This window comes from Geotrypetes seraphini, chromosome 7 (genome assembly GCF_902459505.1).
Source record: "Geotrypetes seraphini chromosome 7, aGeoSer1.1, whole genome shotgun sequence".
In the NCBI taxonomy this organism is placed as follows: Eukaryota; Metazoa; Chordata; class Amphibia; order Gymnophiona; family Dermophiidae; genus Geotrypetes; species Geotrypetes seraphini.
The window spans coordinates 61,529,010-61,544,691 of record NC_047090.1 but is presented as its reverse complement, the minus strand read 5'-3'; the positions used below and the strand labels follow the sequence as shown (position 1 = coordinate 61,544,691).

The following is a 15,682-nucleotide window of genomic DNA, read 5'->3' as shown; positions in this document are numbered from 1 at the left end:
TGAAGGTTTTGTTTTGCTTTTCTTGTTCAATAAAGTATTCTTGAGAAATTGCACCTCTGACTGAACTGGTTGTTTTTCCTTTATTCCAATACCAAGCTACCATTAGAACCTCGCATAACGGCTCGGCTGAGGTTTAAGTGCACTGGGTAAGGCCACTGGCTGAGCCCAGCTTGGCCGCGCCCGGTCACAATATGTAATACTACTTCATGCTGAGCTATTGTACTGTCGTAATAAACCAACCAGCTGCCTAGCTAAAGCCATCAGGGATTTTTTTTTTTGTTTACTTTTCCAAAGAAGGTGAGGGAAGCCTCAGCAACACACAAAGGATAAAAACACAGCAGGGTAGGTTTTGTTGGTTTTTTTTTTGTGATGGTCTGCACTGACCGATTACAAAAGCCATTTTCACAAATAGCTATATGTGGTACCCCTGGCAATGTCACTTGCACAAATCCCTTAGTATTTCTGAACAAATGGCAAGGAAGGATTCATAAAGGCTGCCTGAAAAGAGGAAAATAGTCCAGGCAATAGTTTCATCAGGTATGGAAATACTGCTATGATAAAGAGAAGAGACTGGCTAGAAGAAGCGGAGGTCCTGGGGACACAGCATCAAATGCATTGGTTCACAGTCATAAGCGCGCGGGACAAAGCCGTGCCGACATTAGAGAGCAGACAATTGAGCACGCCTCAAGCACGCTGCCGTAAAAGTTTATTTTAAAGAGCTCCGACGGGCCTTTCCAGATTACAGTTGCCATTTCTTGGGCCCTCCGAAATGGCCGTTCTTTCAAAGCAAAGCTCCGGAGGCACACTATTATATCCTTTTGCCAGTCCACTGTTGTAGGTCCTAAGGCCTTATGCGCCTATTCGATGCTGGGCTCCAAATTCTCATCCTTTAAAAGCCATCACAACAGTCTCGTCAGGACCACCCACACCTGCAAACTGTTTCTATGGGTGTGGTTCTCCAGGTCTTTCACCTTGTCCAGCAAGCCCTGATATTCTGCCTGCACATCATCCGGGGTACGCTTCGTTCTGGCCATGGTTTCCTCCCATTTATCTTGCTGTGTTTAGACTACATCAACTCTGGAGTCCGTTTTTAGAAGGTGAGACTTCAGCTCTTGCATGACCACCACTACTGAGATTTCTGCCTTCACCTCCTCAAGCTAGCTCTGCATCTTAGCTGTTGTTAGCACCGTTGATACCTCTCTTCAAAGCATAGGTTATAAACAGGGAGAGGAAAAGGATCTCAAAATCCTGCTTGGTGACATGGAATAAACCTCAGCCAAGTTTGACAAGGTTCCACATTTCATTCATTGATCCTGAAAAACCTCTTCTTTCCTATTTTATATTTTTTACTTATTGTAATTTTAATCATTTTATTAAGGATTTATCTTAAAATCTTCTCCATTAAATCTTCATTTGAACCATATTAATGTGATTTCCAAAAAACCTTTGACAAGGTACCCCATGAACGCCTACTTCGGAAACTGAAGAATCATGGGGTGGAAGGAGATGTACATAGATGGATCAGAAACTGGTTGATGGGCAGGAAACAGAGGGTAGAAATAAAGGGCCACTACTCGGACTGGAGAAGGGTCACAAGTGACATAGTAACATAGTAACATAGTAGATGACGGCAGATAAAGACCCGAATGGTCCATCCAGTCTGCCCAACCTGATTCAATTTAAATTTTTTTTTTTTTTCTTCTTAGCTATTTCTGGGCGAGAATCCAAAGTTTTACCCGGTACTGTGCTTGGGTTCCAACTGCCGAAATCTCTGTTAAGACTTACTCCAGCCCATCTACACCCTCCCAGCCATTGAAGCCCTCCCCTGCCCATCCTCCTCCAAACGGCCATACACAGACACAGACCGTACAAGTCTGCCCAGTAACTGGCCTAGTTCAATCTTTAATATTATTTTCTGATTCTAAATCTTCTGTGTTCATCCCATGCTTCTTTGAACTCAGTCACAGTTTTACTCTCCACCACCTCTCTTGGGAGTGCATTCCAGGCATCCATCACCCTCTCCGTAAAGTAGAATTTCCTAACATTGCCCCTGAATCTACCACCCCTCAACCTCAAATTATGTCCTCTGGTTTTACCATTTTCCTTTCTCTGGAAAAGATTTTGTTCTACGTTAATACCCTTTAAGTATTTGAACGTCTGAATCATATCTCCCCTGTCTCTCCTTTCCTCTAGGGTATACATATTCAGGGCTTCCAGTCTCTCCTCATACGTCTTCTGGCGCAAGCCTCCTATCATTTTCGTCGCCCTCCTCTGGACCGCCTCAAGTCTTCTTACATCTTTCGCCAGATACGGTCTCCAAAACTGAACACAATACTCCAAGTGGGGCCTCACCAATGACCTGTACAGTGGTGTCCCGCAGGGCTCGGTGCTCGGGCCACTGCTATTTAATATATTCATAAATGATCTAGAAACAGGGATGAAGTGTGAGATAATAAAATTTGCGGACGACACCAAACTATTTAGTGGAGCTTGGACTAAAGAGGACTTTTACAAACTAGGGGAATGGGCAACGAGATGGCAGAAATGTAAAGTATTACATGTGTGAAGCAGAAACCTGAGGTACAACTATACGATGGGAGGGATGTTATTGAATGAAAGGGACTTGGGGGTAATGGTGGACATGACAATGAAGCCGCGGCACAGTGCGCAGCGGCCGCTAAGAGAGCGAATAGAATGCTAGGTATAATCAAGAAGGGTATTACTACCAAAACGAAAGAAGTTATCCTGCTGTTGTATCGGGCGATGGTGCGGCCGCATCTGGAGTACTGCATCCAATATTGGTCGCCGTACCTTAAGAAGGATATGGCATTACTCGAGAGGGTTCAGAGGAGAGCAACACGTCTGATAAAAGGTATGGAAAACCTTTCATACGCTGAGAGATTGGAGAAACTGGGACTCTTTTCCCTGGAGAAGAGGAGACTTAGAGGGGATATGATAGAGACTTACAAGATCATGAAGGGCATAGAGAGAGTAGAGAGGGACAGATTCTTCAAACTTTCGAAAAATAAAAGAACAAGAGAGCATTTGGAAAAGTTGAAGGGGGACAGATTCAAAACGAATGCTAGGAAGTTCTTCTTTACCCAACGTGTGGTGGACACCTGGAATGCGCTTCCAGAAGGCGTAATAGGGCAGAGTACGGTACTAGGGTTCAAGAAAGGATTGAACAATTTCCTGCTGGAAAAGGGGATAGAGGGGATAAAGGGGAAAAGGGGATAGAGGATTACTGCACAGGTCCTGGACCTGTTGGGCCGCCGCGTGAGCAGACTGCTGGGCACGATGGACCTCAGGTCTGACCCGCGGAGGCATTGCTTATGTTCTTATGTGAATGATGTTCAATATGTCTTCAAGGTACTTATCTTAAATGTTGCAGGCAACCACAGCCCGATGGGTCCAGTTTCGCCACAATTGCTGGCTTTCTCAAGGGTTCATGTAAGCTGATGCATAATTATTCAGCAATAGTATTCAGTCTCTGGGCTTCCTACCGAGCGGCAACACATTAATATGATTTTAATGAAGATTTAATGGAGAATATTTTACGATAAATCATTAATAAAACAATTCAAATGGCTATAAGTAAGTAAAAAATAAATAAAATAGGAAGGAGGCGATTTTTCAGGATCAATGAATGAAACGTGGAACCTTGTTAGACTTGGCTGAGGTTTATTCCATGTCACCAAGCAGGTTTCCGAGATCCTTTTCCTCCCCCCTGTTTATACCCTATTCTGTGAAGAGTGGGATTTTTTTTGTCAGTTTGGATATCACTGCTTACCCTGGGATTGGTAGTATATAATGGTGCTACTATTTGGGTTTTTGTCAGGTACTTGTGATCTGGATTGGCTACTGTTGGAAACAGGATACTGGGATAGATGGATTGGTTTTACCCAGAATGGCAATTCTTGTTCATTACGTCATTCTAATGGCATCAGTATTAGATAAGCAGTGTCAATGAATTTTGTACAGACCATAATATAGAAAGCTCATTCAGTGATGAGCATGTTGCAGTGTCTAGGTAGAAGATGATGAGACAGTGGCGGTATGTTCAGAAAGGAAGGAACTCTTGCTGAATTATGATAATCATTCATATTTTATATGTAGCTGCAGTTCATGCAGAGAACAAACAATCCACTAAAGAGTTCCACAAGAAAAGCAGGATAGCAAAAAGTGGCATTAGGTGGGCTGAAGCAGCTACCCAGCCATGAATCATACCAAGATAGATGGCTGAAATGTAGGCTTGGAAAACTCTGGCCTACATTTCAGCCACCTATTTTTGCTGCTAGACCACAGTAGCCGATTGTGGCAGGGGAATTCCTACCTCCCTCATTAGCTGAGTGACAGAAACTCCCCAAAACCACGAATCTGTAACTGGCAACCAAGTTGGATTGCCTGTCAATCATTCTAGGGTGCAGGTTACAGGCTCGTGGCTTTGGGAAGTCCCTGCTGCTCAGCTGATAGGGGAGGGGGAATTCCCTTGCTGTGATTGAGCGGCCGCAGCAGGGAACCCCCAAACCCTACCCCAAGTCGGCTGGCAGGAGGGATGCCCACTCCCTCCTGCCGTCACCTCCTGCAACATCCCCGGCAAGAGAGATGCCCACTCCCTCCTTCTGGCACCATCCCATCGCTACCATCCCCGGTAGAAGGGATGCTCAATACCTCCTGCCAACTCCCCCCCCAAAACCCCCACACCCCAAAACCCATGCAGACCCTTCTTCTGGCAGGCCGACTGGAGGGATGTTCACTCCCTCTGGCTGGCAGGCCTGCCTCTTCAGAATGGCGGGCCTTCCCCTTCCTTGATTGGCCTAGGCTCCTAAGGTCCCTCCCATAGGAGGGGCTTTTGGCACCTTGGCCAACTGGATTCTTAGGCCTCATTCCCTGTGCATTCTGGGATGCACTGGGAGTGGCCTAAGACTCTGATTGGCCATATCCCTAAGCCACTCCTTCGGTGGCCTGATGACTGCTGACTTCCTTTCTAAAATACCTCTTCACATATTAAAAAAAATATATTTTTTTAAATCAATGGATAGCAATAGCATCCTATGGCTTAATATCATATGTCACTAAACAGAGGCTATTGGAGTTTCTGCCTATTTAGCTATTAGAACATTTTTGAGGTAGAAAATAACTTAAATGATTCTTTTTTTCTCAGTTTCCTAGAAATGACAAGCAAGTCAACGGATCCTGACATTCTCAATGCCTTCGATCAGTCCTTTGACAATTATCAGTCATCACTTGAAAATGACATTGCCCCAGGTACTCTCTGTTATTCCCTAAGAGGCAGATGTAATTAACTACTGAACACATCTATGTCCCCTGCCTACAACTTAATTTCTGTAGGCAATGAATTGAGATGGGATGCAAGCTTTAGCTAATCTTTAAAATGAGCCTTGATTTACATGTGGTGTAATTACACTTATTTTTTTTAAACATCCCTGTTGGTCTCACTGATTGCATTTTCCCATGAAGATAATTGTAAAAGGAAGATGGAATTTTACAACAGGAGTGGAGATTTTAGAATTACTAAAGACAAGACTTGTTCAGACTATTAACAGCAAAGAATAATGTTCAATGTACTGCAGATTTTTTGAGATAGGAATTCTCTTAGACTCATCCCAAATCTGAACAAGTTACCATTTGACATCTTTTTCTACTGTAGGGGAAAGGAGGAAATACATTCAACCCAGCTCACAGAATGACCCGAAGCTTGAAGAACTGAAAAGAGTAAAGTTATATTTGTTATTAATTATAGATTTTTTGAAATCTCATATGGATTTCTACCACCATATTCCCCTTGTATGGTGGTGATGATGCTGGGGCGGGGGGTGGGGGGGGAGGGAGGATAGGGTTGGAAGGAGGACATGAAGGAAGGAATGTGGTATTATAAATCAATTGTTTTCCTTCTAATTCCTCTTTTACCAACAGCTGTATTAGAGCCTGAAATTCTGGAGCTTAGAGATAATATCTAATGAGATGGGAAAACACTGAAAAAGATGCCAGCATTGGAAAATTTTTTTAGAAACCAAGGAAATACAGTTTTGCTTATAATTTACTAAATCTGGTTTTCTTTTCTCATCTTTCTGTGCTTTTTCTGAGCTTGGGGAGGGAATAGGAATAAACTGAGGTATTTATGAGTCAAGAGAAGGGCAAGGGGATAGGTATGAGCTAATCAAGTCAAGCCTGGGAAGATGGGGGCAAGAGAGTGTGGGGTCAAGAAGAAAGAGGACAGAGTGGACTTACAATGGAACACAGAGCCCTGGATGAAGGGGAAACATGGCCATGTAGGCATGGGAATAGGACTGCTATCAAACCAAATGGGGCAGGGCCCTGAAATACAGGTAGGATGGGTTCAAAGAGCAGAGTGCTCAGGTCAAATGCAGCAGAGAGAGGAGGGATGAGAGTGGAGCCTGAGCTGGAGAGAGAGGTGGAAATGCTGGGGAGGCAGCCACTGGGATCCTCCTTTACCTTATGACAAAATCATCCTTCAAAAATGTCAAAAGTCAACTGAAGGCCTGTTGTTTCTCTTCAACTCAAGTTTCATTTCTGACTTCATCTCTGCTGACCCATGGATTTATTCCTTAAATTTAGTCCTCTTGGATATTTCCTTCCCCCTTATTACTTTCCTCCCCTTACTGCCCTTATCATAGCGTATATTGTAACCTTCCCTTTTCTGACTTCCTATTGTCTCGGTTTGTCTTATGATGTCCTATATTCATTTTATGTTATTATGCTTGTCTTCTGTCCCCTTCATTCTGTAAACCTTTTAGGTTTTATATTGTTTATATTTGCAGTATTTCAAATAAACTGAACTAAAATTGTCAGCTAGTTTAAAAATATTTTTTCTTAATGCAAACTCAACCAGTCACATGGTAGTATGCTGTCAAGCCAACTTTATTTGAAAATAATCTAGTACCAATTAATAAACAGGCATATTTTCCACTTACCTAAAATCTCCAAAGAGATTTAATAATAACAACAACAGTTTATATACTGCAGGACCGTGAAGTTCTATGCGGTTTATAATGATTAAAAGGTATTACAGACTGAGTGGAATAAACAAAGTTCAGAGTTAGTGAATAACAGTTCTAAAGATCATTTGTTGAGTACTAAGATTGTATAGGTCAGTTACCTAAGTACTTCAGGAACAGCTGTATAATATTGCAATTTATAGATTTCATAGTATTTATTTCATAGTATATATTTTGTAAAAGACTGATTCAGCACTCTGAAAAAAATGCCAGGCTACCACAGATCTTGGATCGTCATTTGCATCATATTAGATCTTTTTTTGTGTATACAAAATGGGGGGGGGGAATATATGCATTTCAAGCTTTCCCTTTACAGTTCAAAATTAGCATATTGGTTGCAAAAAACCCCAAGATCAACACAATTTAAAAAAGAATGATTTTTTTTTAAGTAGCCATAATGTTCCATCATGTATGTCCAGAGATATCATTTCTACATATTTCTACATCTATCACAAAGGCAGACTGTTATGTAGATTACCCACTGAGAGCTGCAGTTGAAATGACATAGTTTATGTTCTAAGCCAGTGTGTGCATTGACAAATGTCTATCTCAATGGTTCTAGACTGCAAATGCAGTGGCCACATTACAAATGCCCCACAGGTGGAATATTAGCCAAGAAAGGATAGATGCTAGCAGAATAATATTGCTTATGCTCTGATTTCTAGTACATTTAAATGTAGCTACTAGCCAGGGATAGACTTCATTCTCCATGGAGTTAGGAGTATTGGTGCTCGAGTCTCCCCTGACCATGATTTGTGGAGTTATAATGGTTGATAGTAGTCCCTAGGCTTAGAACTGCCAGTCCGAAAAGGTGGTTGCTAGGTGAAGTCTGATCCGCACTGGTAATGAAGGGTAAACAAAGTTTAGAAGGCAGTTGAAAACCCAGCCTTTGGGTTCCAGCAACTTCTGGAAATGTGCAGTGAATGTGGCAGTGCTTGGATCTCTAGTTTTGTAAAAAAAAAAAAGGGGGGGGGGGGGCAGCAAATAAAGACAAGTATGGTCCATCCCAGTGGTCTCAAACTCAAATCCTTTGCAGGGCCACATTTTGGATTTGTAGGTAGTTGGAGGGCCTCAGAAAAAAAATAGTTAATGTCTTATTAATGAAATGACAATTTTGCATGAGGTACAACTCTTTATAGTTTATAAATCTTTCCTTTTAGCTAAGTCTTAATAATAATATTGCAATTTATAGCTAAAGAAACATATGATCAAGAAACTGTTTTATTTTACTTTTGTGAATATGATAAACATACCAAGGGCCTCAAAATAGTACTTGGCGGGCTGCATGTGACCCCCAGGCCACGAATTTGAGACCACTGGTCCATCCAGTCTGCCCTGAAAGATGGCCAGGGTTATACTTTTTACTCCATATAAACTAGCTTTCCTTTAAACATTTTTTTTGGTGTGTGTGTCATTTCTATTTTGCTTTAAATGGAAATATTCTACTTTTATTCCATTCTGCTGCTATATAAGAATCCTTTGTATTTATACCACACCTTTTAGAATTCAATTATTGTTTTTGCCTCCTCACTAGAGAATGACATGGTGACAAAATTCATCACCGTCCCCGTCCCCGCGGATAACTGCGGGAAATAATCCCATGTCATTTTCTAGTGTCTATTTCAACCACAGTCCTTCTACACCAGCATTCTTCAAAGCAAAGCTTGTGGGTCAGTGGTTGTGGCCATTCATACTCTGATTCTTCCCTCTCTTCTTAAAGAATGACATGAAGATGGTTTCCCGCGGTTATCTGCGGGGACGGGAACGGTGATGAATTTTGTCACCGTGTCATTCTCTACTCCTCACCTTCCACAAAGAACATTCCAGGCATCTGCCACCCTCTCTGTGAAAAAAAAGTATTTCTTGATGTTATTTTTCCATTTTCCATTTCCTGTTGCAGCTTCATTTCATGTCCTCTAGTTCTATATTCTTCATTTTTGGAAGTATTTCAATGTCTGTATCGGATAGAATACCAGGTTAGTGTGAATCTTCTTGGTGTCTAACTTTGGGCGACATTTATGGAATTCCCCCTTTACCCCCCCCCCCCAATTCTGTATATGATGCCTTAAGTTGTGCAAGCAATTGGTTCACACAGCTGATTTGCATGCAAAACTTAATTGTTTAACAAGCCTAATCAGTGCTGATAATTTCTAATACCTGTTAATTGATGCTGATTGAGCCTAATTAGAAGTTACGTGCACAATTTTGGTCGGCGCATTCTATAAAGTCGTGCATGTCATTTCCAGTGAATGAATCTGAAAAGAGGGCATGGCCAGAGGAGGAGATTGGGTGGATCATGGGCATTCCTAAAATTTATGTGTGCTGCTATAGAATTCCTGTATCCTTCCTCTCCTCCATGGTACACATGTCCAAGTCTTCAAGCTTCATCTCATAAGTCCTTTGATATAGACTCCATATTATGCACTATGGAGGTGTTCATTTTTGTATCTCCAAAAGCAATTTTCCCATGTAAATGTTTATTTGAAAACTATTCACCCTTGGTCAGTGGCGTAGCGAGAGATGCCTGGGGCGGAGGTGCCCTCCCCCACCCTTGTCTCCACCCCCTCCTTCCCCAATCCCCCCAGCCTCTATAGCAAAAATCACCATTATCATTCAGAAAAACTTCATTTCTAATCAAAACTCTCCAAAATAATGCAAAATCTTTGAAACATACATAACAAGAAATATAAATTCAGGATAGACTCTGAATTATTTAGAGTGTCTCATAAATCAGAAACTGATAAACAGAATAAAATACTTAAGCTTAATAATGCAGAGAGTAATGTGTGGGAGGAGTATTTAACAGTTACAGTGGTTGGAAGAGGTTGTGGTAAGAGCAGATAGCGTAGCTGGTTTTAAGAAAGGTTTGGACAAATTCCTGGAGGAAAAGTCCATAGTCTGCTATTAAGACATAGGGGAAGCCTCTGCATGGAATGTTGCTACTCTTTTGGTTTGGGCCAGGTACTAGTGACCTGGATTGGCCACCGTGAGAGCGGGCTACTGGGCTTGATGGACCATTGGTCTGACCCAGTAAGGCTATTCTTATGTTCTTATGAGCGAGCAACTCCTGACAAGTACCTCTGTTTTGCTGAGGCTGCATCAGAGGGGATCTGCTCAGCAGCAAATAGATTCAGGGCTCCTTTTACTAAGCTGCGGTAGCGTTTTTAGCGCCCGCTAGACGCTAATGCCTCCATTGAGTTGGCATTAGTTTTTCTGCATAGAGTGGGGGTTTGTGTGCGCTAATCTGCCGTGCGCACTAAAAACGCTACTGCAGATTAGTAAAAGGAGTCCTCAGTTTCATCAGGAAAGTGCTGATTGAGCAAAACTCCTCTGAGGCAGCCTTAGTGAAACAGGGATCCTTTTTGGGAATTGCTTACTCATAAGACTCTTCCAACCACCGCTACTGCTCATCAGGGGATGTTGGATAACAAGAGTAGCTGGGCATTTTGTCCATTGATACTTTGTTTCTGGAAGTCAATTTTGGGGAAAATTAATATCATTCTTGAATCATCTATCCCCTTGTCATATGAGGCGATAATTTGTGGCACGCTGCTTCATGTTAAACCTACTTTAGATAGATATAAAAGCAGGGCAGGATTAACCAATAGGCCAAGTAGGCACGTGCCTAGGGCCCAAAATGGTCAGGGGGGCCCGATGAAGGAGGGCATCAACATTGTTTTTTCTAAACAGCGATGGACCCCTCCAGCATCGATCGGCAACGTGGGCCCCCCACGATCGGCAGCGCGGGCCCCCCCCATAGAAGGAAAGTAAGACAAGCAAGCAACGTGGGTAAGAAAGGCAACGGGAACTGTAATTGTGCAAGCAGTGCTGCTTGCCCAAAGCTTCCCTCTGACGCAGCTTCCTGTTTCCGCCTGGGCGCATGGTGAGGTGGGGCGGGGCAGGGGGCCTAGTGTACTTGTGTGCCTAGGGGCCCTTGACAAATTAATCCTGCCCTGTATAAAAGTCATCTTTTCCTGATCTTAACAGGAATAGGGATTCAACTGATTACTCATAATTGGAAAAACTATGATAGGATTAATTTTACTTTCTGGTGGGTAACTGTGTATACCATATATAAATATCAAAAGATGATGGCAGAACGTTTTGGGAATAATAAGTCTTTTAAAGATGTATAGAGTCCATTGACTAATTTTATTGTATTATAATTTAGGTCATGTTTCTTTCTTTTTTCATTACATTCTTTGCACATCCAGGGAGGGTGGGAAATATATTTTGAAAAGTTAATTTAGTTCATTATAATATTGAAATTAATTTATATGTACTATTGTTTAAATAATAAGTTAAGGAGGGGAGGAAATGATTGTTAATGTAATAATTATATAGTTAATAGTGTGTTTTGTGCAGTTTTTCTGATATATCATTTGTATTACACTATCAAAGTTTGAAAGTTAATAAAGATTTACATCAAGAGTAGCTCGGTATGATATGCAAGGGTCGCTCTCTCTATTCAACATTTGTCAACAATGATCATGGGGTTTTCTCCCATTGATCATCCATGGGAATAACCTGTGATTGTCTGATCTGCTTCATACTGGGACTGTTATGATCAGTATGCTTTTAAACAAATGCATTAAATATGATTGCCATTAAAATCATTAGTTGTTTTTTTTCCCTTTAGTTACTAATAGAATGGATCAATTCAACATTAAAACAAGAGCATATAGTGGTAAAAAGTCTTGAGGAAGATATTTTCGATGGGTTGATCCTTCATCATCTTTTGGGTAAGATGCTATTAGAGATTTACTTTCACATCAGTGTTCTTCTATTTCTTAACCCAGCTAAGGTTATAGCACGTGTTAAAAATTGTTGGTTCGATATTCAAAAGCACGTATCTGATAAGTAAAGGGTAAAGAGGATAGGACTTGTATATCATTTTTTCTGTGTGGTTTACACAATCAAAGTGGTTTACATATTTTAGACAGGTACAAGTCCATATTTTGTACCTGGGGCAATAAGGAGTTATGTGTTTGCAGCAAAAAAGTCCAACAGGGTCTACAGTGCAAGAACAGCAAACGAAAAGCAAGAAAACTGCAGACTAGTATGTACAAGATGCAGGCTATGTTTATTATACCAAATATTTAATGCAGTTAAATGTCACCACTTTATTACAAACCAATAGACCTGACACGGTCCGTGTTTCGGAGAACACGCCTTCTTCGGGGTGACAAGGTTTGTAAACAACCACAATAAAATGGTATAAAACAATTTCCTGTTTGAAAGAAGGTCGTTTTCCGTTTAGCTTTTTTTAGCGCTGCATTGCTGGCTTTTAAACAGGCAATTGTTTTATACCATTTTATTGCGGTTGTTTACAAACCTTGTCAACCATAGACCCCTGAAGAAGGTGTGTTCTCCGAAACACGGACCGTGTCTGGTCTCTTGGTTTGTAATAAGGTGGTGACATTTAACTGCATTAAATATTTGGTATAATAAACATAGACTGCATCTAGTACTTACTAATCTGTAGTTTTCTTTTTGCTTCGAGTTATGTGACTTGCCCAGAGTCACAAAGAGTTGCAGTAGGAATTGAACTCACAACCTCAGGGTACCGAGGCAGCTGCTCTAACCACTGCTGACCAAAATAGTCAGAGGCACTCTCCAGACAGTGAATTATACAAATCCTCTGATTCTATAACTGGGCGACCAAATAAATGTACAGAATGCTGACATCTTTGTGAGTAAATGAACACTTACTGACAAAAATGCCAACGGTACATCTAAGCGCATTCAAAAGCGTTCCGTAGCATGCAACGGCAAGGTGGACAAAGCATGGAAGGGTCACAGGCAGGATAACTTACAGAATATTGCAAATTAGGTGCGCTTGTGCCACATTTTAGCCACCTGCAGTTATGCCTGGCTAGGTGACCCTAGCATTCTATAATGGAACCTGGGTGCCCAGATAATGTTATGGCATATGCTCTCACTGTGCAGCATCAGGGTGGCTATGAGGAGGTAGAAAAATGAAAGTAAATAAAGACCATATGGCCTATCTAGTCTGCATAACCATGTCATCCAATATTCCCTCCTCTCCCTTAGAGATTCAATATACTGTATATACTTGAATATAAACTGAGATTTTGGGGCCAATAATACTTGGTATATATTTGGGTCAACGCTGACCCACCCTTTCCTGAACCTGTAAGCAGGCCTCTGCCGGAACTGCCATGAGACCTCCCCTGTGTAACTTAGGTATCCCTGGTGGTCCAGCGGTGAATCGTGGCAGGAACAATCTTCCTTTGCTCCTACCTGTATAGAACTGCTAGTTAATTGGCTGCCGCAAGTTCTCGCAAGACCATGAGAACTCACGGCAGCCAATCAGCTAGCGGCTCTGCATGGGCAGGAGTTAACGAAGGTCACTGCTGCCCGTGCAGAGCCTCTAGCTGATTGGCTGCTGCTGGACCACCATGGATACTTAAGGTATGCAGGGGAGGTGGGAGGGAGCTAAAAATAATTAGAATCAGGCTGGGACAGGAGGCGGGAGGGATCCCTCTTGTCCCGGCCACTGCTAGACCATCAGGTCTCATTGCATTGGGAGGGGGTTAGGGTTAGGGTACATTGGGAGGGGGGGAAGGGTACAGAACCTGGCAGGGAGGGAGGGGGTGGGTGCAGATACTGACAGGGCAGGGGAGTGAGTGAGGGGTCTGGATGCAGAGCCTGGCAGGGCAGGGCAAGGCACTGCACTTGAATATTAAACCTTCAGGTTTATATTCGAGTCACACTTTTTTCCTCCTTTTTTGGGGAAAAAATGGTTACCTTGGTTTATATTTGGGTCGATTTATATTCGAGTATATACGGTACTTGTCTCAAGCTATCTTGAATTCACATACACTCTTCGTCTCCACCACCTCCACTGGGAAGCCGTTCCAAGCATTCACTCTCCTTTCTGTGAAAAATTATTTTCTGAGCTTACTTCTGAATCTACCCCCTTTCACCTTCATCATATACCCCCTCATTCCAGAGTTTCCTTTCAATCGAAAGAGACTCACCTCATGTGCATTTGTGCCACGTAGATATTTAAACATATCTATCGTATCTCCCCTCTCCTGCCTTTCCTCCAGAATATACATATTGAGAACTTTAAGTCTGTCCCCATACCCCTTATGATGAAGACCACCAAGTATTTTAGTAGCCTTCCTATGGACCGATTCCACCCTGTTTATATCTTTTATACCATTTCCCACCTTTAGTATTTTTTGTTTGTTTTCGCTTGAGTCCTTCTTATATAGCTGTTAACATTTTTTTTTTTTACTTCTCAAATTAGTCTGAACAAGTAAATACCCTTGCATTTATTCTTTGTGGTATTGGTACAGTGATACATATAGACCATTATTTCCCCTTCCTTACAGAAAAATTAGGAGGAATGAAACTGGATGTGCAGGAGATTGCATTGTCCACGAGCAGCCAGAAGCATAAACTGGGGGTGATAGTGGAAACCGTGTCCCACTGTCTACAGCTGGAGGAGAGTCAGCTAAAATGGAGTGCAGAGGGTGAGTTGCTCTTTCATATCCAGGACCATACTGAGAGTTGTGTGAGAAGTGTGTCTGCATAGGGAGGCAGGAGTGTATAAATGATCCAAAATTGTCTCCTCCCCACAATGTTTTCATTTATGCTGTTAGTATATTATTATTTTTAGCATTTATATTCTACTTATAGTCTATGTGGTCTATATTCAGGTACTCAAGCAAATTTCCCTATCTGTCCCAGTGAGTTTATATTCTATCTAATGTATCTGGGGCAATGAGGGTCACAAGGAGCAGCATGGGATTTGAACCCACAACCTCAGGATGCTGAGGCTATAACTGTAACAGCTGCACCACACACTTTTTAACATTAACTTGGGATATGCTATTTGGTCTAAGTTTGTGGTTAATTATATATGTTTGTTGTACATAAGAACATAAGCAGTGCCTCTGCTGGGTCAGACCAGAGGTCCATCATGCCCAGCAGTCTGCTCATGCGGCGGCTCATCAGGTCCAGGACCTGTATAGTAATCCTCTATCTATACCCTTCTATCCCCTTTTCCTTCAGGAAATCATCCAGTCCCTTCTTGAACCCCAATACCGTACGCTGTCCTATCACACCCTCTGGAAGCGCATTCCAGGTGTCCACCACCCTTTGGTTGAAGAAGAACTTCCTAGCATTGGTTCTGAATCTGTCCCCTCTTAATTTTTCCGAATGCCCTCTCATTCTTGTAGTTTTCAGAAGTTTGAAGAATCTGTCCATCTCCACTTTCTCCATGCCCTTCATGCTCTATCATGTCCCCTCTAAGTCTCCGCTTTTCTAGGGAAAAGAGCCCCAGTTTCTCTAATCTTTCAGTATATGAAAGGTTTTCCATACCTTTTATCAATCGTGTTACTCTTTTCTGAATCCTCTCGAGTACCGCCATATCCTTCTTAAGGTATGGCGACCAAAATTGGACGCAGTACTCCAGATGCGAGCGTACCATCACCCGATACAATGGCAGTATAACTTCTTTCGTTCTGGTTGTATCCAGAATTCTTCTTAGAGGCTGCTGTGCGCTGTGCTGACGACTTCATTATGTTGTCCACTATTACCCCCAAGTCCTTTTCTTCGGTACTTTCACCCATTACCAGCCCTTCCATCATATAGCTGTTCTTCGGATT

At 42.1% G+C, this 15,682-nt stretch overlaps 1 protein-coding gene across 1 annotated transcript in view; it reads left to right on the top strand.

The window, feature by feature from the left end:
* PARVG (parvin gamma) overlaps positions 1-15,682 on the top strand; it is a 186,249-nt gene that overhangs the window by 30,874 nt on the left and 139,693 nt on the right. Inside the window, exons 2-5 of the mRNA XM_033952579.1 lie at positions 5,165-5,268; positions 5,672-5,736; positions 11,680-11,782; positions 14,405-14,545. Of these exons, the coding sequence (XP_033808470.1) occupies positions 5,175-5,268; positions 5,672-5,736; positions 11,680-11,782; positions 14,405-14,545 (403 nt within the window). The 5' untranslated portion in view covers positions 5,165-5,174. The remainder of the gene's footprint in view (positions 1-5,164; positions 5,269-5,671; positions 5,737-11,679; positions 11,783-14,404; positions 14,546-15,682) is intronic.